Source organism: Hemicordylus capensis, chromosome 13, assembly GCF_027244095.1.
Source record: "Hemicordylus capensis ecotype Gifberg chromosome 13, rHemCap1.1.pri, whole genome shotgun sequence".
Lineage (NCBI taxonomy): Eukaryota > Metazoa > Chordata > Lepidosauria > Squamata > Cordylidae > Hemicordylus > Hemicordylus capensis.
The window spans coordinates 9,506,274-9,534,104 of record NC_069669.1 but is presented as its reverse complement, the minus strand read 5'-3'; the positions used below and the strand labels follow the sequence as shown (position 1 = coordinate 9,534,104).

The 27,831-nt window shown below is 49.9% G+C and overlaps 1 protein-coding gene and 1 non-coding gene across 9 annotated transcripts in view; one reads left to right on the top strand and one right to left on the bottom strand.

Moving 5' to 3' along the window:
• LOC128336298 (dynein axonemal assembly factor 8-like) overlaps window positions 1-23,569 on the top strand; it is a 93,438-nt gene extending 69,869 nt beyond the window's left edge. For all 8 annotated transcript variants that reach the window (XM_053275661.1, XM_053275662.1, XM_053275663.1 and 5 more), the window contains 6 exons: window positions 25-119; window positions 885-1,005; window positions 3,645-3,862; window positions 7,170-7,255; window positions 15,838-15,907; window positions 23,340-23,569. In XM_053275661.1, the coding sequence (XP_053131636.1) occupies window positions 25-119; window positions 885-1,005; window positions 3,645-3,862; window positions 7,170-7,255; window positions 15,838-15,907; window positions 23,340-23,417 (668 nt within the window). In that variant the 3' untranslated portion in view covers window positions 23,418-23,569. The remainder of the gene's footprint in view (window positions 1-24; window positions 120-884; window positions 1,006-3,644; window positions 3,863-7,169; window positions 7,256-15,837; window positions 15,908-23,339) is intronic.
• A 1,452-nt stretch (window positions 23,570-25,021) lies between these two features.
• Window positions 25,022-25,093, bottom strand: TRNAC-GCA (transfer RNA cysteine (anticodon GCA)). The gene has a single exon. It is a non-coding gene; the product is annotated as a tRNA-Cys (tRNA).
• Window positions 25,094-27,831: the final 2,738 nt, after the last annotated feature.

The window sequence follows — 27,831 nt, the reverse complement described above, 5'->3', positions numbered from 1 at the left end:
TCCCTTTGTATTTCTCTCTCTCAGGCTCCACGTCTTATTGTGTTGCTCTTCGGGACATTCGGCTGTTTTTTCCGGAAGGGTTGTGTGGTGCTGAGTGTCCAGCAGTAGAGGAAAAAGAGGTAGGAGGCTAGTTTTCCCTGATGTTTCTTTTGGACAGTTGGCACACATCTGGATTCCACTCCTTCCTTTTATATTTGGTGTCTTTGCCTTCCTCCGTCCCACCAAATATGCCTTCCAAATAGTGTTCGCTCTGGGTACCCAGGTTCAGCCCGCCAGCTGTTGGACTACAACTCCCATCATCCCCACCCACAATGCCCTGTCTTTTATATTTGGTTGGTTTTCCTTCCCCTATCCCACCCAATATGCCTCCCAAATATAGTTAGGCTTACCAAGTTTAGCCCTCCAGCTGTTATTGGACTACAACTCCCATCATCCTCCCAAAGGATGATGGGAGTTGTAGTCCAACCACAGCCGGGGACCCACACTTGAGAACTCCTGCTTTATATAAATACATATGCTGGTCTTGGACCATGATAAAGATGATTGATTGACTGATAAAAATACATACAAGAGGTGTTTGCACTGAGACACTGAAATATCAAATATCCATCAAATATTCCACGAAAGTCCTTCTGGCTCTGGGATCCCAGAAGTGTAGGATCAAACCCTACAGAACAAGGTTATGAAGAATTCCTTTTCATCAGTACTGTGAATTTTGCCAACCGGCAGCTGTTATCTTTCCGTAGAAATGCCATGAGACGAACCCTTTTTCTGGGCTTGCTGTAATAATTCTTCCCAAGTTTTGTCTGTTTCCAGGTAACAGCAGTAGCCACACACACACACACACACACCCCAATATGCTGTCTCCTGATTTCCCCCTGCAGATCTGCACCATGACGTGGGACCCTGTGGTCTGTCTTGAAGAGGACAAGCGGCGCAGGCTGGTAAAACGCGCGGCCGGAAGGCCTCTCAATTTCCTGGATGTGGAGCCACCCGGGGCTCTAGGTGAGGAAATGTGTCACTCTCCGGTTATGAGCCGAAAGACTAATTGGGTAGCACAGCAAACAGGAGGCAGCCTGAACTGATATTGATGTCTGCTGGTGGTAGGCAGGGCTGGGGTGTCGAAGTCAGGCCTTGTTAACTGCTGGGATGCCAGAAGCTTTGGAGAGCCCAGCAAATATCAGTGATGAGACCACCATGAAACAGTGTTTTGGTTTACGCTGGCTGTTGGCTAGAATTCAAGCGCGGATGCTTGAGGGACTCTCGATCTTGGCCTGCAAGTGGTTTGAAAAGTCTAAATTCCCATGATTAGCAACGGGGAAATGCTTGACTAACAAGCAGAAGGCTGCCGGTTCGAATCCCCGCTGGTACTATATCGGGCAGCAGCGATCTAGGAAGGTGCTGAAAGGCCATCATCTCATACTGTGTGGGAGGAGGCAATGGGAAACCTCTCCTGTATTCTACCAAAGACAACCACAGGGCTCTGTGGGCGCCAGGAGTTAAATTCGACTTGACGGCACACTTTACCCTTACTGTTGAACTGGGCAAAAAAAACACCCCAAAAAACCCAAACCCTCAGTGCTTGCAGAAACTGACATATTGGGGATGAAGGTTCCATCTAGCCTTCCCATTCATGTTTGCTTTACCTTCAAACAAGAACATAAGAAGAGACCTGCTGGATCAGGCCCAAGGCCCATCTAGTCCAGCTTCCTATTCCCCACAGTGGGCCACCAGATGTCTTTAGGAAGCCCACAGGCAAGAGATGAAGGCATGCCCCTTCTCCTGCTGTTGCTCCCCTGCAACTGGTACTCGGAGGCATCTTGCCTTTGAGGCTGGAGCTGGCCTATAGCCATCCAGACTAGTAACCATTGAAAGACCTGACCTCCAAGAATTTGTCTAAGCCCCACTTGAAGCTATCCAAGCTAGTGGCCATCACCACATCCCACGGCAGAGAATTCCATAGCTTAATTCTGTGTGGTGTGGGAAAGTCCTTCCTTTTGTCGGTCCTAAATTTCTTGGCCGTCAGTTTCAGGGGATGACCCCTGGTTCTAGTGTTGTGGGAGATAGCGGAGAACTTCTTCCTATCCATGTTCTCCAGACCATGCCTAATGTATTACCTACAAACATGCATCTCCAATCCCTCTGCTTCCCACCTGAGGTTTGGGGAGAGCTTCCCTATGTAATTCTCCGGAAGGTACAATGAAATATCTGCTCTCTTATTCGAGGTCTTATATAGAGCAGCACAAATGGTCTCTACGTTGCCCTGAAATGCCTCTTCCTTGCCTCCCGAGAAGAGGTGATATATGATACTGTACTGACATTGCAGCTGGGCTGACAAGTCCTTTCCAGAGTAAGATTATTCAGGGGAAACTGGGGCATTATGACCCTTGAGTGCTGTTAATAAAGAAGGAGCATCTTCGGCTCCGAACCCAGTTGGAGCACTAGAGGGCAGTGCTGCACACCCAAGAAACACGTCCTTTGGAATCTGCACAGACACACAAGCAGACTTCACATGGAAAGAAAATATGAAACACTGCAAATGTGACACCATTGATTTTCTCATTTTGGAATATAAAAGCCAGCCGGAATTGAGGCACATAATCTGTCTTTCCCTAGGACATTAGCGTCCAGGACATGAACAGCAAGTGATTCTGCAAAACAGAATTCACCCTGGAATTATGCTAGGTTAAGTCCACGTGATGTTCACTATACGAGAAAACCCTCTGCAGAGGAATTCAGGTCTACACGTGGCCTGTACCTTTCCTGATGCAGACTGATGAGGCTCCCACTCCTTTTGGGGTGGAAAATAGACCTCAAATCAATAGGGTTATAAACCCAAACAACAAAGTAGAAGGAAGGGAGAGTGAGCGTGTCGGAGCTGGGAGCTGGGGAGGATGGCTTTTCATCCGTCTTTGATAAAATGCTGGGGACAAAACGTATGCTGGCCGCACCCATCCAACCAAGCTCTTGTCTCCCACATGCTCACTCTCCCTTCCTCCTACCCTGATCTCTGCAAACACCCAACTGCCCAACAGGAGTGCATAAGGCTTTCCTACCCTGGCTGGGCGCTCCTCCGACTCAATTTAGAGCCGTGTCTAATGTAGATGAAAACTACTAATACTATACTACTAGGATACTATTTCTATACTATTAGGATACTATTACTATACTACTAGGATACTATTACTATACTACTAGGATACTATTACTACATTTGCTCTTGTATCTCTGCTCTGCATCTCTTGAGATTGGTAGACTGATGTTCTTAGGACACTCCCTTCTTCTGTGCTCTCTATTTCTTTCTTCTTCCACCATGAAGTAGCTAGTGCCAGATGCAGGCTTTCTATTCAAGTTTGTAACCTTAAAATACACCTTTACTCTTTTTTTAGTCTTTAGTCTCCAGATCTCCTCCCTGAGCTCTGTTCTCAACATTCTGGGTTTCTCTGCTAAATAGGCTTTGATTCACATCACATTCTCCGCAACAGGGATTCTCAGATGTTGTTGGCTACAACTCCCATCATCCCCAGCCAAAGGCCATTGCGGATGGGAGTTCTAGTCCACAATATCTGAGAATGTTACAGGAAACCCTGGCGGGGCTGTTTAAGAGACGTAAAAGTTCATCGGTTCCTTTCTTCCCCGCTTAGATCAACCTGGCCTTGCTGTGCTCTGCCAGTCCACGGCCTTGATCCTCCCGGAAACCATTCTTCAGGGGACGGGGTGGCCCCACTACGTGGAGCTCCTGGAGCAGCTGATTGGTCAAGGCTTCCTGGTGACGGGGGCGCGGCTCACCATGATGAACGAGGCGCAGGCCCGCTTTATCTCTGAAATCCTGGGTACCGAGGAGAGCGAGGCGGCAATCTTGGTATGAGGTTACCTTCTAAATAAGCAGGTCTCCTCCTTGCTAGGGATGGTCCTTGTTTGGCTGAGCAACCATCAATGCTTCCCACGGACCTCCGCCCAAAATGTACCTTCATTTCATTCCCCCGCCCCCCCCCCCCGGCAGTCTGTAGCCATGAAAGAAGCAGCACAGAGACCGAGAAGCAGCCTGTCCCAAGCCCTCGGTTCTCAAGGCAACCCGAGAAGAGCTGGTTTTGTGGTAGCGAGCAGGAATGGTCCTCTTTGCTAAGCAGTGTCTGCCTTGGTTTGCATTTGGATGGGAGACTGCATGTGAGCGCTGTAATGGATTCCCCTTAGGGGGATGGGGCCATAGAGTAGCGGAAGTGCTCTTGCTTCACATGCAGAAGGTCTCAGGTTCACTTCCTGGCAGCATCTCCAGGTAGGGCTGGGAGAGACCCCTGCCTGAAACCTTGAGGAGCTGCTGCCAGTCAGTGCAGACAATACTGAGCTGGATGGACCAAGGGTCTGACTTAGCAGCTTCTTGTGTTTCTATGAGAAGATGAAGGACCATGACCCAGTCGTTTAGGTGTGGTCCCGATGCTGTGCTGGAGGCCTCACACAGTGCCTGAAGGTATAGGCTGTCCCTGCATTGCTATGGCAATCTAGAGGATCTCTCCCTGTCCCCACCCATCCCCAAACACTGGCAAAAGCAGGGTCCGACTCCACTGCCCAGGACAAGGGCGAGGCAGTTGGAGCCGGTGTTTTATCCCAGTCCTACACAGAACCCTTTGGAGATAATGACTAAATGGATCCTCCATGTTCCGAGGCAGTCTAATGCCACTGAATTCCAGGTGCTGGAGGAGTCATTGTGGGGAGGGTTGATGCCTCTGTAAGTGCTATGTCATGGCCCCGGGACAGAGATCCCCTCAGTCAGAGGAGGACACATTGAATCCACCCGCTCCACCACCATTCATTCATTCATTCATTCATTCATTCATACCCCGCCCCACCAGTACACTGCTGCTCGGGGTAGCTCACAACAATGGAATAGATACAATATACAATACAAGTAATACAGTTAACCCAACGGAGTGAACAAGTTTAAAAGTCCAGTTAAAAACTCCACTCCGTATTAAGTTCAAATTAAAAGTTATTTTAAAAGTGAAAAACGAAGCCTTATAAAAATGAAAAACTAAAGACCCCACCAGATGTAACCAAAGATGGAGCCTTAAAAAGCCTCCTTTAAAAGGTGTGTTTTCAGTTGTTGTTGTTTTAATTTGCTTGTTTGTTATTTCTCTATGTAAACCGCTTTGGAAACGTTTGTGGAAAAGCAGTAGATAAACATTTGTTGTTGCTTTTGTTTTGGCTGAGAAGAATTGCGGTCTGACGGCCCAGAGAGCTGCTGCCGGTTAGAGCAGACAATGCTGAACTAGATGGGCCAAGGGTCTGACTCAGTAGTCGGCATCCTGCTGTGTTCCTTTGCAGTTTTGCCTGCCCAAGGAGAAGGAAGGTCAGCTGGCAGGACCCTCTGTGGCTCAGGCAGACAATTGGGGGAAAGACAAAAAGTAGCCGCAGTTAGATGAAATAAGCCATGGTTCTACCTTATGTCTGAACCTGCCTGTGGATGGAGGGACGGAGGGATGGATAAAGGAATAGAACCAGGATTTAAGGGAAGTGGGATCTGAGCCGATTTCAGCACACCGCAAACTAGTCATGCCATGGTGCCCAGCACAACCCCGCCTGCCTGATATGATTCCCCGGCTCCCACGACAGCCAAAAAAACCCTGCCGGCTTCTGCTCCAGCTCACGTCCTGGCACAAAAACGGAGGGCAGGGAGATTGAGCGGTGGCCTCATTCTCCGGATCCAGGCAAGGCAATCACTGTCCATATGTCACGTTGAGCTCCAGTGATTGGAATGACCACCTTGAGACCTGCGGAGCTGATTAAGGCCATGGCTTTCTGTTTCCCTGCTGCGGCGTGAAATACTTCCCCGTGCTGGGAACTGGCTGGAATGAAACAGTGGCCCTGCGTGTTGCACAGGAGGGCATGGAGAGATGCCCAAGGCCAACGGAGGCACACAATGCTACTGGCGCCAACCATACCTAAAGATCGCCATAGGTACGGCCTTTGGGGGGGGGCAGGCCAAAGTCCATCCCGGACCAGCATTGCCTCTCTCTACAAGCTGCCAGCCTCTCACAAACACTTCCGAACTGTGATGGCTCCCTCTTCTCATCTGCTGCTCGCCCCCGATATCTAATACACAGAGGCCCAATGCTTTGGAACAAGGGCATTCCTTTTAGTGATCACTCCCAGAGGATGGCCTTCCGGGAGCGAGCATGGATTGTCCCCTTTGCTAAGCAGGGTCCGCCCTGGTTTGCATTTGAATAGGAGACTACATGGGAGCATGGTAAGATTTCCCCCTTAGGGCAGTGATTCCCAGCCTGGGTTAGGGGTGTGCCAGAACTGGCTGGTCCAGTTCGAGTCCGAACCGGACCTGGACTGGGCCAGTTTGGTTTTGAACCCTCCCAGTTCGGTTTGGTCCAGGGAGGGTTCGCAAGGGTTTTTTTTTTTTTTTTTTTTAATTTTTTTAACTTACCCCCGGCCATGCAGAGGCCCATTGTGCAGGCGTGGCAGCCTCCAAAATGGCCACTGTGCCAAGGGGGAAAGGCTGAAAACTAGCCGGAGTGGCCAAATGGCCTATTTCTGAAATAAGGGAGGCCAGCAGGGGGAGAGGGAACCTCAGCAGACACACCCACCCACCGCCATCTTGGACAACTCCCCCGGAAGGGGTAAGTTAGAAACTTTTTAAAGTATTTAAAACTCACGAACCCCCGGGTGGGTATGTGGTTCAGGCTGGGGTTGGACTGAACAGAGGGTGGTTCAGTTCGACCCCAAACAACTTTGAACGTGTTCTACGTCAAACCTGTCTACACATGGTTTGCAGACCTGTCTATACGTAGAAAAATAAGCAATACATAAATAGGATGGCTCCCTCTCCCCAAAGGGCTTACAATCTAAAAAGAGAAACGGAAGGTAGGCGCCAGCAACAGCCACTGGAGGGATGCTGTGCTGGGGACAGATAGGGCCAGTTGCTCCCCCCCTGCTGAATATAAGAGAATCACCACTTTGAAAGGTGCCTTCAAGCTCAGTTAGATGATGATGATGATGATGTAGCAAATAACAACACCATGGGGAAAGTGTGTAATCATGAGCACCTTCAGATGCAAGAGGGTGCTTTGCCTCCACGTCACATGCAGTTGGATGCCCGGTGCACATCTCGACCCTGGCAGTGGGTCTCCTTATGAGGGTCCCTGCTCTCCTGTCTCTTGCAGAGTTCCCAGCTGACGGGAGGCTCCTGTCTGGTCCTGGCGGTGCAGCGAGACAATGCCGTCCTTTGCTTTGACGCCCTGCTGGACAGGTAAGCGCGAGCCCCACTGCCTCTCTCCTCCGCACTCCTCCCCTGCTGTTCTCCACTCGTGCCAAAGGATCGAGCAGTGACCAGACTCACCCGGACCCAAGGGAGACTGGCTTGGAGGGGAAAGGAAATCCACCCTGGCAACAGCCTCCTGGGAGGGCGAAACCCAGAGCAGCCGCTCCCCCTGGGGGATCTTGGGGCGCTGAGGGCCCCAGGGCCCCAATGGAGTTGCAGCTCCTCTCCAGAGCTCCCTTCAGGGCCGCTGGATCCCCAGGAGTAGAGGCGACCCTGGGCCAGGGCAGAGCTCTGACTCCCACAGTGGTGCCCATGCCTGGCTGCTCAGGGCCGCCCTCCCAATGGGTCTCCTCAAGAGGAGGGGAAACCCGCCTGGAGGTCTCCTTGGGAGGAGGGCTGCCCTGGGAGTCCAGGATCAAGGCCTCCGGGCCTCGTCGACTCTCCACTGCTTCCACAGCTCCTGTCAGGACTTGTTTCTCCTGGTCTGCCCAAGAAGTGCGACAGCAACCAGGGCCCGAATGATAAGGCTCTCCGGGCAGGCCTGGCCTAGAAGCCAACACAGACTGAGGCACATCCTTGGTCCACCCAGCTCAGTATCGTCTACCCAGACTGGCAGCGGCTTCTCCAAGGTTGCGGGCAGGAGCCTCTCTCAACCCTATCTTGGAGATGCCGCCAGGGAGGGAACTTGGAACCCGCTGATGCTCTTCCCAGAGCGGCCCCCTCCCCTCGGGAAAATACCTTGCAGTGCTCACACCTGGAGTCTCCCATTCAAATGCAAACCAAGGTGGGCCCTGCTTAGCAAAGGGCACCATCCATGCTTGCTACAACGAGACCAGCTCTCCTCCTTGTCTTCTCCCCAGTGCCAGAGGTATACTGTGCCTGGATATGGAGGCTCTGTCATTTGCTGTTGCCGCTAATCACCCCCACGCGAGCAGAAATCCCATTTCTGCCTCCCGCGGAGGCGTCCCCACGCCCACATCTCTTCCCACCCAGATGGATCAAAAGCTGCTCACTCCCCTCGAACCCCCCACCCCTGCCCAGTCAAGGTCCCTTCCGTTACTAATCAAGATTGAGCCACTTGAGTGAGAGGCACCATCCAAACCTCTGTGGTTCAGAGGCCGCATGCCGAAGAGGAGAGCCGAGCCCAACGTCCACATGGAAGAAAGCCCCTCTCAAGGACGCAGGAAGGGGTACCCACGGTGGTTGCATAGATACCGAGAGCTCGGCACAAGAAAGCCTCTGCTGCAGCATCAGCCTGCTGAGACAATCAATATTCTTCCTGGAAGAAAACCCATTAAGTTGGGTGTTCGCTGCAAAAGCCTCTGCATCAAAGGGTACAAAGTTCAAGAGCCCAAACAGACGTGACGCAAGAACGCCGCGATCGGAACTCCCAGCTTTCCTTTTCTCCCTTCTATAGTATCAGCTGCGGGAAGGATCCACTGTGGATCAAAGCCGCCGAGATGTGGAAAGGGCTCCTGGGTGCTATTGCGGGTGTTCCGAAGTTTGCCCCCCCCCCGGATATTGGTGTCCATTGTGGCTGGAGGTGATGGGAATTGTAGTCCAACAACATCTGGGGTCCCAAGGCTGAGAACCTCTGGCCTAAGGGGATGAAGCCAGTGTCGCAGTAGCAAGCAGGAATTGCCCTCTCTGCTAAGCGGGGGCCACCTTGGCTTGCAATTGGATGGGGGGGCTAGATGTCCAGTGCTGTCTGTTGCAAGAGATTCCCCTGAGGGGATGTGGCTGCAGCTCAGAGGAGAGTTGGTCTTGTGGTAGCAAGCATGGATAGTCCCCCTTTGCTCAGCAGGGTCTGCCCTGGTTTGCATTTGAACGGGAGAATACATGTGTGAGCATTGGAAGATATTCCCCTGAGGGGATGGGGCCGCTCTGGGAAGAGCACCTGCATGTTTGTATGCAGAGGGTTCCGTGTTCCCTCCCTGGCAGCATCTCCAAGATAGTTCTGAGAGAGACTCCTGCCTGCTGCAACCTTGGAGAAGCTGCTGCCGGTCAGTGTAGACAATGCTGGGCTAAATGGACAAGGGCTTGACTCAGTACAAGGCAGCTTCCTATGTTCCTATGTTCCATGGAGCTAGTGGGGATCTCTGACTGTAGGCAGTAATGGAAACTAGCTGTACCGTGAAGCAATATAACCCCCACAGGTGTTCTCTGTAGCTGTTGCAAGGCTATTAATTCTTTTCATAAGCTACCTCTGTCAGGACAGTGTCAGGTAAGGACACACAGCATCCTTCCAGCTCTCTTTCAAGGTGGTTTCTTTTAAAGGCAACACACACTTTTTTTTTTTTAAGCTCGTCTGCAATCCTTGCTTTTGTCTATTGACAGCCAAACTGCTGAGAACAAAAGGTTCACGACAATCCCAGCTGGAACATAGGAAGCTGCCATATACTGAATCAGACCCTTAGTCTATCTCGCTCATTACTGCCTTCACAGACTGGCAGCGGCTTCTCCAAGGTTGCAGGCAGGAATTTCTCTCTGTCCCATCTTGGAGATGCCAGGGAGGGAATTTGGAACCTCGTTGCTCTTCCCAGAGCAGCTCCATCCCCTGAGGGGAATAACTTCCAGTGCTCACATTTCTAGTCTCCCATTCATATGCAACCAGGGCAGACCCTGCGTAGCAAAAGGGACAAGTCATGCTTGCTCCCACCAGACCAGCTCTCCTCCCTCAAGCTGCACTAGGTAAGAGTGGCCATGTGGCGAAGAAGAGGCCCTTGATGCACCAGGAGGGGCCCGACATGCTAAGAACCGGGGCTGTAATGTTTTGTTCTGGTCAATAATTAATTAATTAAACTGGCTGCCTACTTTTGCTTAGGAGAAAAATATGGGACTTGAAAGAGAAAAAAATACTCCGTTTTAGGATGATGCCTGCATGTTTCACAGGCATTCCCTGTCATAGGTAGAGGCACCCCCCACCTACACAGGAGGGAATGGCTCTCCTGTGTGTGGGGGAGAGAGATGCCTCTTCCTGTGATGTATGCATGCATCATCTAAAAACAGAGTAGGCTGGTTCATATGACTCTTAAAATCAGAGTAGAAGGTGGGCTACATCTGATCTGTATTATCATCAGAACCCACACACATATCCTTCCAACCCAGTTTTCTAAAAGCAGGGTAACCCAGCTTTTCTACCCAGCTTTCCACTGAGCATGGAGTAGAGAACAGCCCTCCTGCCTTGATTCTTGATCCTCTGCCTTGATTGAGGACTCACACAGTTCTTTGAGCTGGTCAATCGGCACCCTACACACCATCCCCTGCATGGCCACTATAGAGATCTGTGGGCAGAGTGGCCATCATCGGCAAAGGACGTGCTAGCCTTCAAAGGAGACGTTGTGCTCCTGAAGCAGAACCAGCTTCAACCGGGCTGTGTCTAGCTCTTGCTCCTTTGTGGCCAATGGGAAGGCAACCACTGACATCATGGTTTTTCCAGTCTGCTGGCACTGCAAAGAATCTTGGGGAGATGGAGGACTATCCATGGAGGGGCGGGGCTTGCAGCCATCGAGTTTAGCAAGACACAGCAGCTGTCTTCCTCATCTGTTTTCCTGGACTTACAGATCAGAATGTAGGGATGTGCAAACTGATTCGAATTCAAATCGATTCAGCTAAAATCTGGATGATTTGAGTGATTCAAATCAATGCACCCCTTAAAAGGGCAATTCGATTTGAAATTGAATCGGATTTTTGAAATTCAATTCAAGAGCCATTTGGCATCTTTTAAGAACCACTCGGGCCCCCCGATTGGTTTTAGAAGGCACCCAAACAGGGGGTCTAATAGATTTGATTTCAATTCGGATTCAAATTGAATTTTCGGACCAGATTTGAATTTGATTCATTCAAAACAAATTTTCGGAATTCGGTTTGAAATCGAAACGTATTGGGGGGAAATCTGTTTTGTGAACACCTCTATCAGAATGGACTTTCTGATCGTGTGCCTCTAATGGGGTTGGAGCTCTCCTGCCTCCTATTTACCCCCAAATGGTCATGTGAAGAAGCCCAGTATTTCCTAAGATGGAATGTGCCGTTGGCGGTTTAAATGGCAACTCTGGCAACTTTTTAAAAGGCACTGAAGACACATTTATTCACCCAGGCTTTTAATTAGATTTATCATTTTAAAATGTTTAATACTGGGTTTTAAATGTTTTTTTAATGTTTTAAATGATTTTAATTGTTAACTGATTTGATGTTTTAAATTATTTTCATTGTAAACTGCCCAGAGATGCAAATGTTGGGCAGTATATAAATATTTTAAATAAAATAAATGTCAGTCCAGCCACAGTGGCCAATTGCCAGGGATTATGGGTTTTGTAGGCAAACATCTGCAGGAGGGCCGAAGTTGAGCAGCCCTGAAATAAGTACTTCTATTTTTAAAATAATGTTTTTAAAAAAAATATCTACAGACCAATGACTCGGGGGGCACTTTTAAAATCGATTGTGTTTTTCATCAGTTATGTAAATTGAGGATAACATTCGTCCTGCTGATGAAGCAGGCTGTAGCGCATGAAAGCTGATGCCACTATGCACCTGTTAGTCTTTCAAGACTCATAAGTTTTGTTACCACATCCTAACACTGGGTTTCGCTTTGGAATGTGCCCCAAGTGACTGCATAGGGACACACGTCCAGACAGGTCACGAAAATGGCTTGAGGCTTAGTAACTTGTTACGACGAATATATACGACCCATATATACGACGGATATTGCTGAGACCTTTTTGCGATGCTGGCCTCGTATACTTTTTGTAGGTGGAAAGATGGCATGGGTTCGCGCTCTCTTCACATTGTCAGGAAACGCAAGCCTAGATTTTGTAAAGGACAACCAGTCTTTGTCATTCAATGTGTGCAGCCTTTTGACATGCACAAGGTTCTTTCTCAAGCTGCAAGCAAAAGAAGTAAAAACAGATTGCGCCGTTACTATGGCCACCAAGGAAACGTGGATCAAGCCGAGGGTGTATCTGCATAATCAAAGCCCCATGGTGGTTGCTTTACTTTCTCTGTCTTACATGTGGGTTTGATCATTTATTGTTGTCGGAGCCCATCTTTCTTGCAAGCGCCTCTAGCCCCATTTTGGAGGATGCTTCCATTCCTGAAGGTCTCCTCGCATGCTTGAGAAATTCTAGCTTTCCTTCACAGTTCCTTGCGCCTTTAAATAATATGGCATCTGATCTCACGGAACCGGAGAGGTCTGTCGTGCACTGTCATCAATAATAACGCTGGCTGGGTATTCTGCAATGCTATGCCAACACAGAATAAAAGCAACGAATCTGATAGGGGAGGAAAGCTGGTCTTGTGGTAGCAAGTATGAACTGTCCCCTTTGCTAAGCGGGGTCTGCCCTGGTTTGCATTTGAAGGGGAGACTACATATGTGAGCACTGTAAGATATTCTCCTTAGGGGATGGGGCCACTCTGGGAAGAGCATCTGCCTGCTTGCTTGCAGAAGGTCCCAGGTTCCCTCCCTGGCAGTATCTCCAAGACAGGACTGAGAAAGACTCCTGCCTGCAACCTTGGAGAAGCCACTGCCAGTCTGTGTAGCCAATACGGAACTAGATGGACCAAGGGTCTGACTCCATAGAAGGCAGTTCTATGCTCTTATATTCCCAAGTAAAGGTAGATATATATGACCTTCCTGGAATGAGGAGAGCTGGCCTTGTGGTAGCAAGCATGAATTGTCCCCTTTGCTAAGCAGGGTCTGCCCTGGTTTGCATTTGAATGGGAGCTTGCATGTGTGAGCACTAAGATATTATTCCCCTCAGGGGATGGGGCTGCTCTGGGAAAAGAGCACTCACCTGCTTGCATGCAGAAGGCCCTAGGTTCCCTCCCTGGCAGCATCTCCAAGACAGGGCTGAGAGAGATTCCTGCCTGCAACCTTGGAGAAGCCACTGCCAGTCTGTGTAGACAATGCAGAGCTAGATGGACCAAGGGCCTGACTCAGTAGACGACCGCTTCCTGTGATATTGAATTTGGTGTCGTGAGATTTGGTGGCCCAAACTAGGCATTAAAAGTGTAACATCACTCACTTGCTGGTCTCTGGTATCATCTAATGAAAGGCAACAGGCTGGTTCACATGACTGTTAGAATTGGGCTAGGGGGTGCGCTCCCCAGGTTTGCATGATTTTCAGATCCTGCACTTTCCCCCACCAGTACAGGTCCCTCCCAGCAGGGCTAACCAGCTTTTGTACCCAGCTTTTTACCAAGAGGGGAGGAGAGGCGAGCCCCCTTGTCCTGGTCCTCCAGTCATGAGAACCCTCGTGCCTCTTTCTACACATCCACTGGCAAGCAGCACACACACACACACACACACACACACACCCAACAGAGAAACAGAGAGAGCTGTGCATATATCAGCCACCATCAATGGACACGCGTGTCATCTTTTTCTAGACGTTACCAGGGAAATATGCGTTGGTGCTGGCCATGTCTTCCCATAACGCCTGATTTGTGCTTTTCCTCCCATTCATTTTTATAGGAGGGGTCTACATCCTAAATCAAAGCCCGTGGGCTTCGCGTTCACGGTGACTGTGGGGTTATCTGTCATTCCTATGGCTTTGATCTATTTTAGGAGTTCTGTTCAAAAGCAGTAGAATGTTTCATTATCCACAGTTTGGCTTGTTCTTTCCCTTTCCCCTTTCCTTTCCTCTCTTTTCTGAGCAGCATCGAGTAGGGTGCTTTCTAATACCTACTTAATCGGGGCAAATTATTGGCTATCAATAATTGATAGCCAAATGATTATAGGGGCCAATTATTGGCTATCATGCCCAGCCAACTTTTCCCTCTCATCGCTACTCTGAAAACGGATTTTTGTGGGGGTCCGAGGAGATCTCTCCCCCATCCCCCATTTGGAGGCAGTGAAATTGTGTGTTGGGGCGTTTCAGTGGTTTTTCAGGAGTATGCCACATGGAAGCAAGTGGAAAGAAGCTTACCCAAAGAGTGGTTGTGCTGTTCCTCTGGGTGGCTAGCGGCCACCGTACACACACACACACACACACACACCCGTTAGGTTCCCTAGGAATCATTCTGCATCAGTATGTAGCATTGTTCCATGAAGCAGTGCTGTTGATGCTGGTGGGAGGGATGTCGCTGATGTGAAACTGATGGTGGCAGCAGAATCATGTGAACCGGAGGAAGGATCGGTGAGACTCCCCCGTCTCCCAAATTTTGAGCCAAAAGTTCTTCAGTTGCACAGGTTGCATTTGGAAAACATTATGGCCCATAAGGTATTATTTCTTTAAAAAATCTGTGTGAATGAAAATGCTAACGGCATGAATAGAACACCATTTGACATATCCTTTGGGAAACAATCAATATTGGCAGGCCCATATAGGTCCTAATCTAGGATTATCTGGAACTAAAGACCTTCTTTTGGCAACTAGGGGCCCCGCTAATCCCTCCTAAGTGGCCTAGCTAATTGATTCAGGGGATGGCATTAGAATCTGAGAAGGAAATGACATGTCATATGCCAATGCGACCAAAGGGATTCCAGTGAAAAGCACACATCCCTCCAGAAAGAGCAAGTGCTACCTACCCTGGACAAACCAGGGGGCGCATTTCTGTCAGAGTTGGAGATTCTTACACACACAGGCCTAATAAAATTCCTTTCCACCCAAAGTTTTGAATTTCTATAGGTATGCCGATATCAGCCCAAGCTATTTGGGTTCCAGAGTGGCGTTGCCAATAGAGTTGGACTGGCTAGAGTGGCATCAGAGGTTATTTTTTTACATTTATATCCCGCGCTTCCTCCAAGGAGCCCAGAGCGGTGTACTACAGACTTAGGTTTCTTTCTCACAACAACCCTGTGAAGTAGGTTAGGCTGAGAGAAAAGTGACTGGCCCAGAGTCACCCAGCGAGTATCATGGCTGAATGGGGATTTGAACTCGGGTCTCCCCGGTCCTAGTCCAGCACTCTAACCACTACACCACACTGGCTCTTTTATGCAAAAGGGCACCTAATCTGCCTGGGCAAAATCCTGGAAAAATGACCAATTCAAAATTTCCCAGAAATACCATGTATCTGGTTGTCTTTTAACTATCCTCTGAATCTGCAAACATTCCGCTCCATTGAATTACATTGGGGCAGCAGCCGGGGTGGGTGGGGGAGCGTTGGTTGCCCCCCTTAGATTTCCCCCCCTTCCAGTTTCTGTGAAGTCAACATATCTGCAGGTTTCCTCAAATATGGTGATCCCTTCCTCTCCCCCATAAGTGTTGCCTTGGGGTATCCAGGCACTGACCAGATCTGATCCTGCTTAGCTCCAGCAAGCAGGCTGCATCTAGGCCCTTCAGACAGTGCCCTGGGGGAGAAGTCTGGTGCTTTCCAGGGCTACTGAATACACAGAAGTACTCTCTTCCCCCCCCCTTCCTCCCCCTGCCTTTTAGAGACTCCTGTTACATAACAGGTCGTTACTGTGTGTTTTGAAGGATTATATTTTTTTAATTCCCAAATCCATTTAGACAAAGCTCTGTCAACCCCTGGATTTAGCCGGGTAAAGCAGTTCAGCAGCAGATGCGGACAGGCACTGACAGCTTCTGCCACCATCTAACACTTGCTTTCCCCTTCTTCTCCACCCCTCGCAGTGGATCCTGCCGGAAGCAAGCCGTGCTGGACTGCATGCAGAAACTTCTTTATCCCAAAACGGAGAAGCAGGCGAGTATCTCACTCCTGCTTTTGTTTCCGTGTCCCAAATGTTTCTACTCTTTCTTCTTCCATTACCATTACTAGGGTTGCCAGGTTTCTTTCTTTACTCGTCCCGCTCCTCTGCCTTTAGTAGTGGCTTGGCACACAGTGCCAGGCCGGTGAAGCTTTTCCCAGCACTTAGCGCTATATCAGGAAAAGCTTCACCTCCTCAACTTCTGCATGCGCAGCTGCAGTAAAGCGCACAGGAGCAGTCAAAACAGTTGGCGACCCAATGACTACTGGGGTTGTGCATTTTGGGGTTGTTTTTTTCCTGTTTTGTTTTTGGCCTGAATCCAAAACACCCCCATTTTGTTCTTTGTTCGAAATTGCAAAATCCGAATCCGAAACATTTTGGATTTTAAAAAACGGCAATTGATCTACACGCAACTGTGTGAAACAAAAACAATGAAATGCTCACTGCCCCACACAGTGTGCATACTGCCCCACTGGCCAATGAGGGTAAATTTAAATTTCCTTAAAAGGAATAAGGAGGCAATTGCCAGCAGATCAGCCCATGCTTTCGCTGGCCAATCTGCAGGCTGGAAGGGCCGGAAATTCAAACAGATGTCAAAACTCAAAATGGAAACTGAAGGAGAAAGACTTTTCGCGATTGCAAAATGGAGTTCCAAAACAGCCGAAACAACAAAACATTTTGTATCCGAAACAGGGACGTTTTGTTTCGGCTACAAAATTTTCTGTTTTGAGCATTGGGTGTTTTGTTTTGGCTACAGAACAGCCAAAATGGCCTGTTTTGGGCACAAAACATTTTGTATCCTAAATGAAATGCACACCCCTAATGACTACTACATATGGATTAGATGTCAGAATTCTGCTGTGTATTGCCCAGAACAGGGAAGTGGTGTAGTCCTACTCTGAGTCCATAACAGGTCCTCAATTAGAGTGATGGAACTTGGTGTGATGGGGCACATCAGTGGTCACATCTGGATTGGGTAAGTTGGGCACACCAATGGTCACTTCTGGATTGGGTGTCAGCATTCTGCTGGGCACTGCCCATAATAGGGAAGTGGTACAGTCCCACCCTGAGTCTATAACAGGTCCTCAATTAGAGTGATGGAACTTGTATGTGGGGCACACCAATGGTCACATCTGGATTGGGTGTCAGCATTCTAATGGGCACTACCCATAACAGGAAAGTGGTACAGTCCTACTCCAAGAGTCTATAACAGTCCTCAGTTAGAGTGATGGAACCTGTAAGTGGGGCACAGCTTGACCTAAGGTGGGTCACACCAATAGTCTCCCAATGCTGGCTTTATTTCTTTTTTTTTTAAACAAAGAGAGGCAGAGAGAGAGCATGGGGGGAAAGGAATGAGGGTCCGTATTCCCAGCTTATTTGTATCAGTTCTGTCCTAGTGTACGTGGCCTTTCCCTCCTCACATCTCCAAAAATATCAAGAGCAGCTCTGCAATTAAGGTGTGTCACCGTCTCTCTCGAACCTCGAAAAACAGGATGAGCCGAGACGATGTGTCCACTCCGGATGCAATTGTAGATTTGTGTGGTTGCTAAGAATGCATCCTAGAGATCGCTCTCCACCCACCTCCATACACCCAAGCCCCAGGCGGCTGTTCAGCCGGAACACTTGTGGGGAGACAGGAGACCAGCGTCTTCCACCAGCGTGCTCCGTAGCCCGGCCCCCTTGCCAGCCAGCCAGGAGCACAACATCCATCTGAAGAAGCAAGCACTGTCCTCAGGAGAGATCCCCTCCTATGCCTGGAAGCCAAGCCTCCCTGGGGAGAAAGCCTGGCTGTCAAACCTGTAAGTCCACAGGGTAGGCATTTGCCGATTGGCTGCATATCTATTCCGCCCTCCTGCCAAAGCCAGAGATCCCAAATGGCTGTTAGCTCACCAGATGCTGGGCATGCGATAATGTTTATCTCCATGGTGCAAGTAATTTCACCACCTGAGTATCAGGCCTCTGTTAAAGGCATAAGATCCCTTTCGCCCTCTGGCCCATTGGCAACCGAGCAGGGACAAAATGAAACTGGGGGTGCCTGTGTCCGTGTCCAAAACCAGATGCGGCCTTGAATCACCATGTGCATCCCAAGAGAGTTTGGCAGCAAAAGAAAGGGATGGAGCCATATATGAATGAGAGAGAATCTGTTTTGCGTGCAGAAGGTCCCTGGTAGCATCTCCAGGTAGGGCTAGGAAAGACCCCTGCCTGAAGCCATGAAGTGCTGCTGCCAGTCAGTGTAGACAATACTGAGCTAGATGGACCAAGGGTCTGATTTGGTATATGGCAGCTTCCTATGTTCCTAAGGAAGTGCCTGCCAGAGTGTCCCTAGAAGGAAGTGTGTTGGAGCTGATTCTGGCTGTGCCATCATGAATAGAGAGGAGAGCTGGTCTTGTGGTAGCAAGGATGACTTGTCCCCTTAGCTAAGCAGGTTGCATATGAAAGGGAGACTTGATGTGTGAACACTGGACGATATTCCCCTCCGGGGATGGAGCCGCTCTGGGAAGAGCAGAAGGTTCCAAGTTCCCTCCCTGGCAGCATCTCCAAGATAGGGCTGAGAGAGAGACTCCTGCCTGCAACCTTGGAGAAGCCGCTGCCAGTCTGTGAAGACAATACTGAGCTAGATAGACCAATGGTCTGACTCAATATATGGCAGCTTCCTATGTTCGTATGAATGTACAGGATGCCAGCCAGGGACCCGGGAGTCAGAGCGAATGCAAAATTAGGTGTATCCGCAGGGTTAAATAGCAGGATCAGAGATCTTAAACCCTCATGGATAGAAATGGCTCATGAGGATCCAGCTGCAGCTCTCTGCAAATTGCGGGAAATACCTCTTCGAAGGGGCTGTGCGCATTTTGCCTCCAGTGGAACAGCGGCTGCTTCACAGGAAGGGTTTGCGGGCACACAGGGTCGGCCCTGGGGTGCTTTGGGGTGGTGGTTGTTGTTGTTGAGCCCTCCAGCCAAGAGGCACAGAGCCTGGCTTTAACTTGAGCTGCACAGGCTTTTAATTCACCAGGGCGGATGACCAGCAGATGAGCAGCCTGGGCTGGTTTGGGGATACAGTGGGAGCCCCTTCCCTCCCCTCAGCAGTGCAGACAGTGTGATCCTCCGGGCCAACCAACCTCTCTGTCTCCCTGAAAGGCAGATCTTAATGGTGCTGCGAAGAGCGCCCCTCTGCGACCCATCAGGTCTGGCCACAGCCAAGCCAACCATCGCCCGCACCACTGACTTCCTGTTTGGGATCTAGGCCGGGAGTGGGCAAACCTGGCCTTCCAGCTGTAGTTGAACTACAACTCCCATCATGCCCAGCCATAATGTCTTGTGGCTGGGAATGATGGGTGTCGTGATTCAACAAGAGCTGGAGGGCCAGGTTTGCCCACCCCAGTCTAGGATGGAGGCTCCCGCCTGAGCAGCCGCAGCAGTAACAGAGTGGAGGGAGGCAGGGAGGGAGTGAGGACAGAGTGCACCGAGCGAGGAGGGAAGCAAGCGAGAGACTCGGGGTGTGCATGAACCGGTAGTGGCAGTTCAGTCTGAATTCGATGCCAATTTTTACCAAACTATTGCTCCTCGAACCGGTTCGGTTGAACCAACCGTCTGAGCCAGCTGAACTGCTGAACCCGCTCGAACCGGTTTGCCAGTTCGAGCCACTCGAACCAGCCCAGTTCGTGGCGGACTGATCCAATCTCTATCCAGTGCTGCACATCCCGACCAGAGACCAGCTAGGGAGGCTGGTCCTGCCCACTCGACCTCCACCCAGGGAGCTGTGGCGCCCCCCAAGAATTGTCGTCTGAGGTGACTACCTAGGCGACCAGCTAGGGACAGGACAGCCCTTCCAGCACATACATCAAGGCGAGCATGTCCAACGAAGTCGCTTCTCAGCACCCTGAAAGCAACCAGCACTGCCTTGTGGAACAGAAGAGGGGAACCTTGGCCAAGTTGGGGGCCGTCCTAAAAATAGTCAGCGGCAGCAGGAGCAAGGTGGAAAAAGAAATCGCAGGAGGCCGGGCACAATCTGTGGAATTGGACAGCCTTGTTCAGAGCGGCGGGAAGGCACTTCCACCTGGCAAGCTCTCGGCCAATTAGAAGCCTCCCGACAGCCCCGCCGTTCATGTGGGCTTCCTCTTGGATGCGGCCCCCTGCCGCCTCCATCATTCCTGGCGCTCTGGTCTGAAGCCCTGCATGAAAGCACGACTGACCGATCAGGATGAGGGGTTTTCTTTCACCTCAGAAGAGAGATACGTTTGGGGGTTTGGTTTGGTTTTTTGGTTCTGTGCCTGCCTAACAGTTGCACAAACCGGAGGATCCTGATGGGATGGGAAGCCTGAGTTGCTACCCTCTTCCTTCTTGGTTTCCTCACTTCTCGGGTGTTTTCAAGCTGTTTTTCTGTATTGTGGCCACTTCTCACTTGGCAAAAGGCAAAGGCACTTAAAAAAAAATGTGTTGTGTCTGACGGGGAACCTAGCGGGTTTGGGGACTGCCTTTTTTTTTGCAAGTGTGCAGGCCACACAAAGAACCCCACGAGTCATTATCCCAGTCTGCTGAGTCAAACAGCATCCTGGGGCAGATATGTGCAAGGCAATCCACATATACAGGGTTCCCCACAGTTTCCTGCATGAAACCGTAGACTGGGGCACCTTCCTCTGAGCAGATCTAATTTTAAATAGATTTTGACATTTATATCCTGCTCTTCCTCCATGGAGCTCAGAGAGGCGTACGTGGTTTATGTTTGTCCGCACAACGACCCTATGAAGTAGGTTCAGCCATGAAATAAGTAACTGGCCCAGAGTCACCCAGTAAGGCAGTTCACACAGCCATAAACTGGGCAGGAGATGAGTCCGATCTGGTTTCAAGTGCTGGCCGTGATCCCGCTTGGTGATTATGTGTTGGAGAAAGCCAAGGCAGGAGGCGAGGATCTGTCTAGCCCCAGCTGGATAGGGTGATTTTTTCTGCCCACCTCATTCCAAAGCTGGGGAAGGAATCTGGGTGGGGTACACTCATCGTACCCAGCTGGGGCTTGACAGATGATCAAGCTCCCCGCCTCTGACCTGGTTTTTATCTAACACACAATCTCAAAATGGGAGCACACCCAGCCCCTAAAACTGGGTAGAACTCATCTCCTAGTCCGTGTTATGGTTGTGGGAACTGCCCATACATGGCTGTATGGGGATTTGAACTTGGGTCTCCCTGGTGCTAGTCCAACACACTTACTACTATGCCCCGCTGCTTCCTAAACAGCAAATGGGTGGATAGGGAGTTGACTTCCCTTTGGATGTCCCTCCAGCAACATCACCTCTTCATTCAGCTTCTAGTCGAGTCTATTTCTCTCCTATCGGAAAAACAAGCTCCTTCTCCAAAAGCTGCAGGGTGTTTTTCCCCAATTAACTAGCCCAGAGGTGAAATTGACTGGACCGTCCTTGCTTACAGGGAACAGTTCCATCCTTGAAAAAGGCAGGCAGGAGCAGGGAGTATCATATGCTTGAAACAGCAAGCTGGGGTGCCTCCCCATAAGTAGGTCTACTTGTCAACAGACACTGCAATGATTCCTCGCAACTCCATCCCGGCATGGTGGGGAACCGTCCAGAGCAAGTGAGCACTTTTTTCAGGAGATTCTCACTTCTAGTCAGCTAGCCAACTTCCTTTGCATTTTAACTGCAGTTCGAGTGTTGGGCTAGGACCAGGGAGACCCGAGTTCAAATCCACATTCAACTGGGCAGCTCGGGGCCAGTCACTTCTCTCTCAGCGTAGCCTACCTCACAGGGTTGTTGCAGGGATAAATGTACACTGCTCTGGGATCCTTGGTGAAAGATAGATAGTGGGAGATAGATGGGGAAAGGGAGGGAGAGAGAGGGAGGGAGGGGGAAGGAAGGAAGGAAGGAAGGAAGGAAGGAAGGAAGGAAGGAACTTGCAGAGACCTGGAGCAGGTGACATTTTACCCACCAGGAAAAGCAGCTGTTAAAGCCACAAGAGCATGGGCCAGTTAAAAAAAAAAGTTGGCATCTCTCTTTCCTGGTGCCAAAATCCATAATATAAGCCCTGACAAAGGGGCACCACTCAAGATGCAGTGTGGGCTGCATCAGTTGCTTCTAGATCATATTGTGGGAAGAAAAATCTGCTACAGACAGAAGGGAAGCTTGAGAAGCGGTTCCTTTATTTTATTTTATTTTATTTTATTTTATTTTATTTTTTATTTTATTTATTTATTTTGCTGGCGGGGGAGACACTTGGGGAGAGATATGGATTATTATGGATTTGGCAGAGTGGAGTTCAGTAAAATTAGGGGCGAACACCACAGATACTTGGGGGGGACTGCGGAACCACCACTGAGGTATCTGATGGAGCCAAAAAGCCTCCCAATGGTCCATGAACCAGACCCACAAATTCTGGCCATCGGTAGCATTTTTGGCAATGTCCGTCTATCCCGCTAGAGATGGAGAAGAGGTGATAGCATTTGTTTTATAACTGCTTCCCTCATAAACACAAAACAATCTTACGTGGATTTAACTCAGACTTTATTCCAGGAACAACTCCATTTTCTCCTCCTTTCCCTCCCTTTTCTTTCTGATTCCAACTCTGCCACCACCATGCTCTCTGCAGGATGCCCACTGGGACAAACTTCCAAACAACCAAATACAAAAGCTTACTAGATAGAATGCAACAGCACTGTTGCACTTCCACCTTTCTCTGTGTCCTCGCCCCTTCTTTATCCCAACCCCCAGACCATTAGGGTAAAACAGCAGCCCTTTTTGCACAGAGGGAAAGCAAAGGGTCAGGGTTAGGGAAACAGTGAGCTAATCACCGGTTTACATAAAGTACTAAAAGGTAAAGTTGTGCTGTTGAGTCAGTTTCGACTCCTGGAGACCACAGAGCCCTGTGGTTGTCTTTGGTAAGAGGGGTTGACCATTGCCATCTCCCACGCAGTATGAGATGATGCCTTTCAGCATCTTCCTGTATCGCTGCTGCCCGACATAGGTGTTGCCCATAGTCTGGGAAACATACCAGCAGCGGGAATTCGAACCAGCTACCTCTTGCTCGCTAGGCAAGTCATTTCCCCGCTGCAAATAATAAATAAATAAGATGGCTCCCTGTCCCCAAAGAGCTCACAGTCTAAAAAGAAACATAAGATAGACACCAGCAACAGCCACTGGAGGGATGCTGTGCCGGGGATGGAGAAGGCCAGTTGCTCTCCCCCTTGCTAAATAAAGAGAATCAATCACCACATTTAAAAAGGTGCATCTTTGCCCAGTTAGCAGGGGTCATGATTACACATGGAAAGCTGAAGGTCTTGCAATGCGATCACCTCCTTTCCATCTCCAGGGGTGCAGACCTTGTCAGACATCACCATGAGCATGCGTTCCCCCAGCTAGTACTGACCCACCCGAGCTGGCTCATGGCCAAAACACTAACCGCAGTTCTTCTCTTTGCTTCCCTCCCCAGGCAGAGAAGCTTCTCTGTTGCCTTTTTGACTCCCTGACTTCAGAAAGCCTCCACGAAATCCAAAGCCAAGATTCCTAGCCAGATTCTCCTGGGCATCTGCCATTATCCCGTGCCCTTGGTTCCTGTTAATTTTGGGGTCAGCAGGAAAATCCATGCCCAAGGAAGGGTGAGAGAAGCAGCACGCACGAGCCGTGCTACTGTCCCGTTAATAAAATTACAAATTAAAGAGCTTGCTTTGCCTTGTGGGCTTGAATGTAGCAATAGTAGCGGCCTTTCCACAGCAAATCATTTGCATTATGCCTGGGTTCTCAGCCTCGGGTCCCCAGATTTGGGTTGAGGTCCTGTAGCTCCTTTTTCTTAAATAAGAAGCACGCCTATGATTTCAGCGTTTCTGTGAACAGCGATGCATTTGAAGGCATGCCTAGCGTGCTGTACTCTTGATGGCATTTCCTAAGAGTAACATCTGACATTGTATTTGCAGGTTAGTGTCCTTTTTCTCTCCCCCGTGCTCCTAACAGCTGCATGTCAGGCAGGCATTCAATCGCTGAACCTTTTCCCAGCATGGTAACATTGCCAACTTTCCAATCAGGCCCAGTTGCTTTGCCCCCAGCAGGTGACTGTGTTTATCTCCCTGCTGTGCAAAGGTGCACCTGCCAATTTCTGCCAACGTAGCCATCATTCGTGGCACAGCTACAGGAGCCGTTTGGTAAGTTGGCAGCCCTACCCATGGAATGACAGTCACAGACTATCTACAGCAACAGCAGCAAATATTTATATCCCGCTTTTCAACAACAGTTCCCAAAGAAGTTTACACAGAGCAATCAAAACAAATAAATAAAGATGGCTCCCTGCCCCGAAAGGGCTCACAATCTAAAAAGAAACGTAAGAGAGACCCCAGCAACAGCCACTGCAGGGATGCTGTGCTGAGGATGGAGAGGGCCAGTTGCTCTCCCCCTGCTCCATAAAGAAAACCACCACTTTTTAAAGGTGCCTCTTTGCTCAGTTAGCAGGGGAAAGTATGTGTTGCCTGTTGAACTTACGCCTGCTGGGTAGGTGTTAAAGCAACAGGATCCCTATTAGAAGATTTAAAAATCTGTTTCCAAACTGTGGGCTGGGCTGTAAGAGGGCCTGGTCCCCTGTCACCAAGGGGTTCACAATCTAAAAAAGAAACACAAGGCACCAGCGACAGGGAACAGGGCTTATGCTGGGCTGAATAGGGCTGGTTGCTTTCCCTTGCTACATATAACAGAATCACCGCTTTGAACGGTACCTCTGTCCAATTAGCAGGGACCAAACAGCGCATGCCACATGCACAGATTACAACCCATATTTTCCTGAACCCAAGACTAGGTTTCTCCCCAGTTCTTTGATTTTAGAAATCGAGGAGGGGGTGGGGGTCATCTTTAATTCAGAGTCAGGTAAAGACAAGTATATCCTGTATTTAGCCTCGATTTTTTTTAGTGCAGGGGGGTTTGTTTTAAATGCAGAGTCCTCTTCCATCTGGATAATTATAGTCCATACCATTATGCCGCTCTGAATTCTGCTTAGAAAGAAGCACTGATTGTGTGTGAGGAGGATATATTTCTAAATGTCTGCTTTGATCCTTTGGGGAGAGGGAGGAATCTCATTTGTAGATACATCCCTAAAAGTCTTTCTTTTAAAATAAAAACAAAAACAAAAACAGGGGGCACCTGGATTTGAACCAGGGACCTCTTGATCTGCAGTCAAATGCTCTACCACTGAGCTATACCCCCAGCAGCTGAGCATGGCTGTGCAGTGTGGCTACTCATGGATGCCGGTCCTGTCGAGTGTTCCTCACTCTCCTCCCACCCACGGGCTTATTAAGCACTGTGCTCTTTTGCTCACCAAGGCCATAATTATATTTCATTATCCGTAATGCTTTAATGAATGCGTCCTCATTACCGGCTCCTCGGCCTTGCTGCCGGCTCTCGGCCTTGGGGGCAGGGGGGGTGCATGCTTGCGAGCCAAAGACCTCCAGCAATTCCCAGCACTGCCCATCAGAGGGGAGTTATTGTGGATGCTGCTCTCATGGCAGGAATGCAATGCCAGACCGACCGTGCCAAATCACCAGCCCCGCATGCAGCGACCCTGAAGAGAGCTCTTTCCGTGGGACTTGTCTGACGAATGCACCTTGCCCTGCGAGAACTGAAAGGCAATTCCAATCCGGCCTCTTTACGTCAACTCTTCTTACCTGTCCCTCCCTGGCAGCTTCTCCAAGAGAGGGCGGAGAGAGATCCCTGCCTGCAGCCTTGGAGAAGCTGCTGCCAGTCTGTGTAGACAATACTGAGCTAGATAGACCAAGGGTCTGACTCAGTATATGGCAGCTTCCTGTGTTCCTATGTTCCTAACGTAGGAAGCTGCATTATGCTGAGTCTGAGTATTAGTCTGTCTAGCTCAGGACTGTCTACACTGACTGGTAGCGGCTTCTCCAAGGTTGCAGGCAGGAATCTCTCTCAGCCCGATCTTGGAGATGCTGCCAGGGAGGGAACTTGGAACCTTCTTCATGCAAGCATACAGGTGCTCTTCCCAGAGCGGCCCCCTCCCCTAATGGGGGGAGTGTGCTCACACGTCGTCTCCCATTCAAATGCAAACCAGGGCAGACCTTGCTTAGCAAAGGGGGCCATTCCTGCTTGCTACCACAAGCACAGCTGGTTGCATACACATTCCCTGCTGACTGGGCACAGAGTCAGCTCTTAAAGTGATAAAGGTAAAGTTGTGCCGTCGAGTCGGTGTCGACTCCTGGCGCCCACAGAGCCCTGTGGTTGTCTTTGGTAGAATCCAGGAGGGCTTTGCCATTGCCTCCTCCCGCGCAGTCTGAGACAATGCCTTTCAGCACCTTCCTGTATCGCTGCTGCCCGATAGAGGTGTTCCCCATAGTCTGGGAAACATACCAGCGGGGATTCGAACTGGCAACCTTCTGCTAGTTAGGCAAGCATTTCCCCACTGAAACCTCTCACATATTTAGAGCAACTGTCTCCACTCATCCCAGCTTACTGTCCCTCACAGTCGCTGGGGTCTGCTTTGTGCTTCTTTTTAGCTTGGGAGCCTCTTTGGGGCAGGGACCTATCCTCTCCTTCCTTCGGCTGTGGAAAGTGCTCCGGGAATTTCTGCAGAGTGGACAGCTGCTCCATCAATAATAAATGAGCTGCCCCCTCAGGGAAAGGCCGGCCTCGTTAAGCAGCCCCCTCCTTGAGTGGCCCCTCCTCACCGGGCCAAGGGTTCTGTCCACTGGGCCACTGTTCAGTCCCAACAGCAGCTAGGCTATCTCTCTAATGTTTCTTTTTAGATTTGGAGTCTCTTTGGGGCAGGGAACTATCTTCCCATTCCTTTTGCTGTGAAAACTGTTCTAGAAACTCTTTTGTTGTTGTTGTTGAAAAGCAGTATAATAAACACACTTCTACTTGGCAGGGGGAGAGCAACTGTCTCTATTCAACGGCTTTCCCAGTGGCTGTTGCTGATTCCTCCCTTGTGTTTCTCTTTAGATTGTAAGCCCTTTGGGGACAGGGAACGGTCTTCAGGTCCTCTTGCGACACTCAGTTTGCAAATCACCCCTGCTAACCAGGCCAAGAGTGGCGCGGCTCTCTTGGCCTTTCCAAGTGGTGTCTCTCTTGTATTTAGCAGGGGGAGAGCAACTGGCCCTATCCAGCCCAGCATAGCATCCCTCCCAGTGGCGGTCGCTGGGGTCTCTGTTGTATTGCATTTCTTTTTAGACTGGGAGCCCTTGCAGACACAAGGGGCCATCTTTTCATGACGACTTTTACCCAGGAACCCCAAGGACTCACCAAAGCACCCTTCGAAAGCCACTGGTTACAGAATAAAGTTTTAGCTGTGTGACGGGGAGTGTTTTGACATGGAGGAAGTCTCTGGCACCAATAGGGACACTCTTTCCGGAGCAAATAGCCACACTGGCAAGGAGGTCTCGATTAGGATTGGGGCTGCAGTGGGGACAAAGGGTTCAATCTCCCTCCCATGCGGTCCCTATCCAAGTGGGGTGAAGGCAAATGTTAGGAAAACATAACAGCAGCCCTGCTGGATCAGGCCCAAGGCCCATCTAGTCCAGCATCCTATTCCCCACAGTGGCCCACCAGATGCCTTGGGAAGCCCACAAGCAGGAGATAAAGGCATGGCCCCTCTCCTGCCGTTGCTCCCCTGCAACTGGTATCCAGAAGAATCCTTCCTCTGAGCCTGGAGGTAGCCTATAGCCATTAGGACTAGTAGCCATTGAAGATGTCCTGTCCTGTCCTCCATGCATTTGTCTAAGCCCCTTTAAAAGCCACCCAAGCCGGTGGCCATCGCCACATCCGGTGGCAGAGGATTCCACAGATTAACTATGGAATGTACTGTGTTTCGTTATTTAAAAAAACAAGCCTTAATAGCACAATAATGATATCACCTGGTGGCCCAAAGCTAGCCTCAAGGTCGCATTCCTCGAGAGCTAGAGAGCAGCGATTCTCTCTCTGGCAGTGACGGA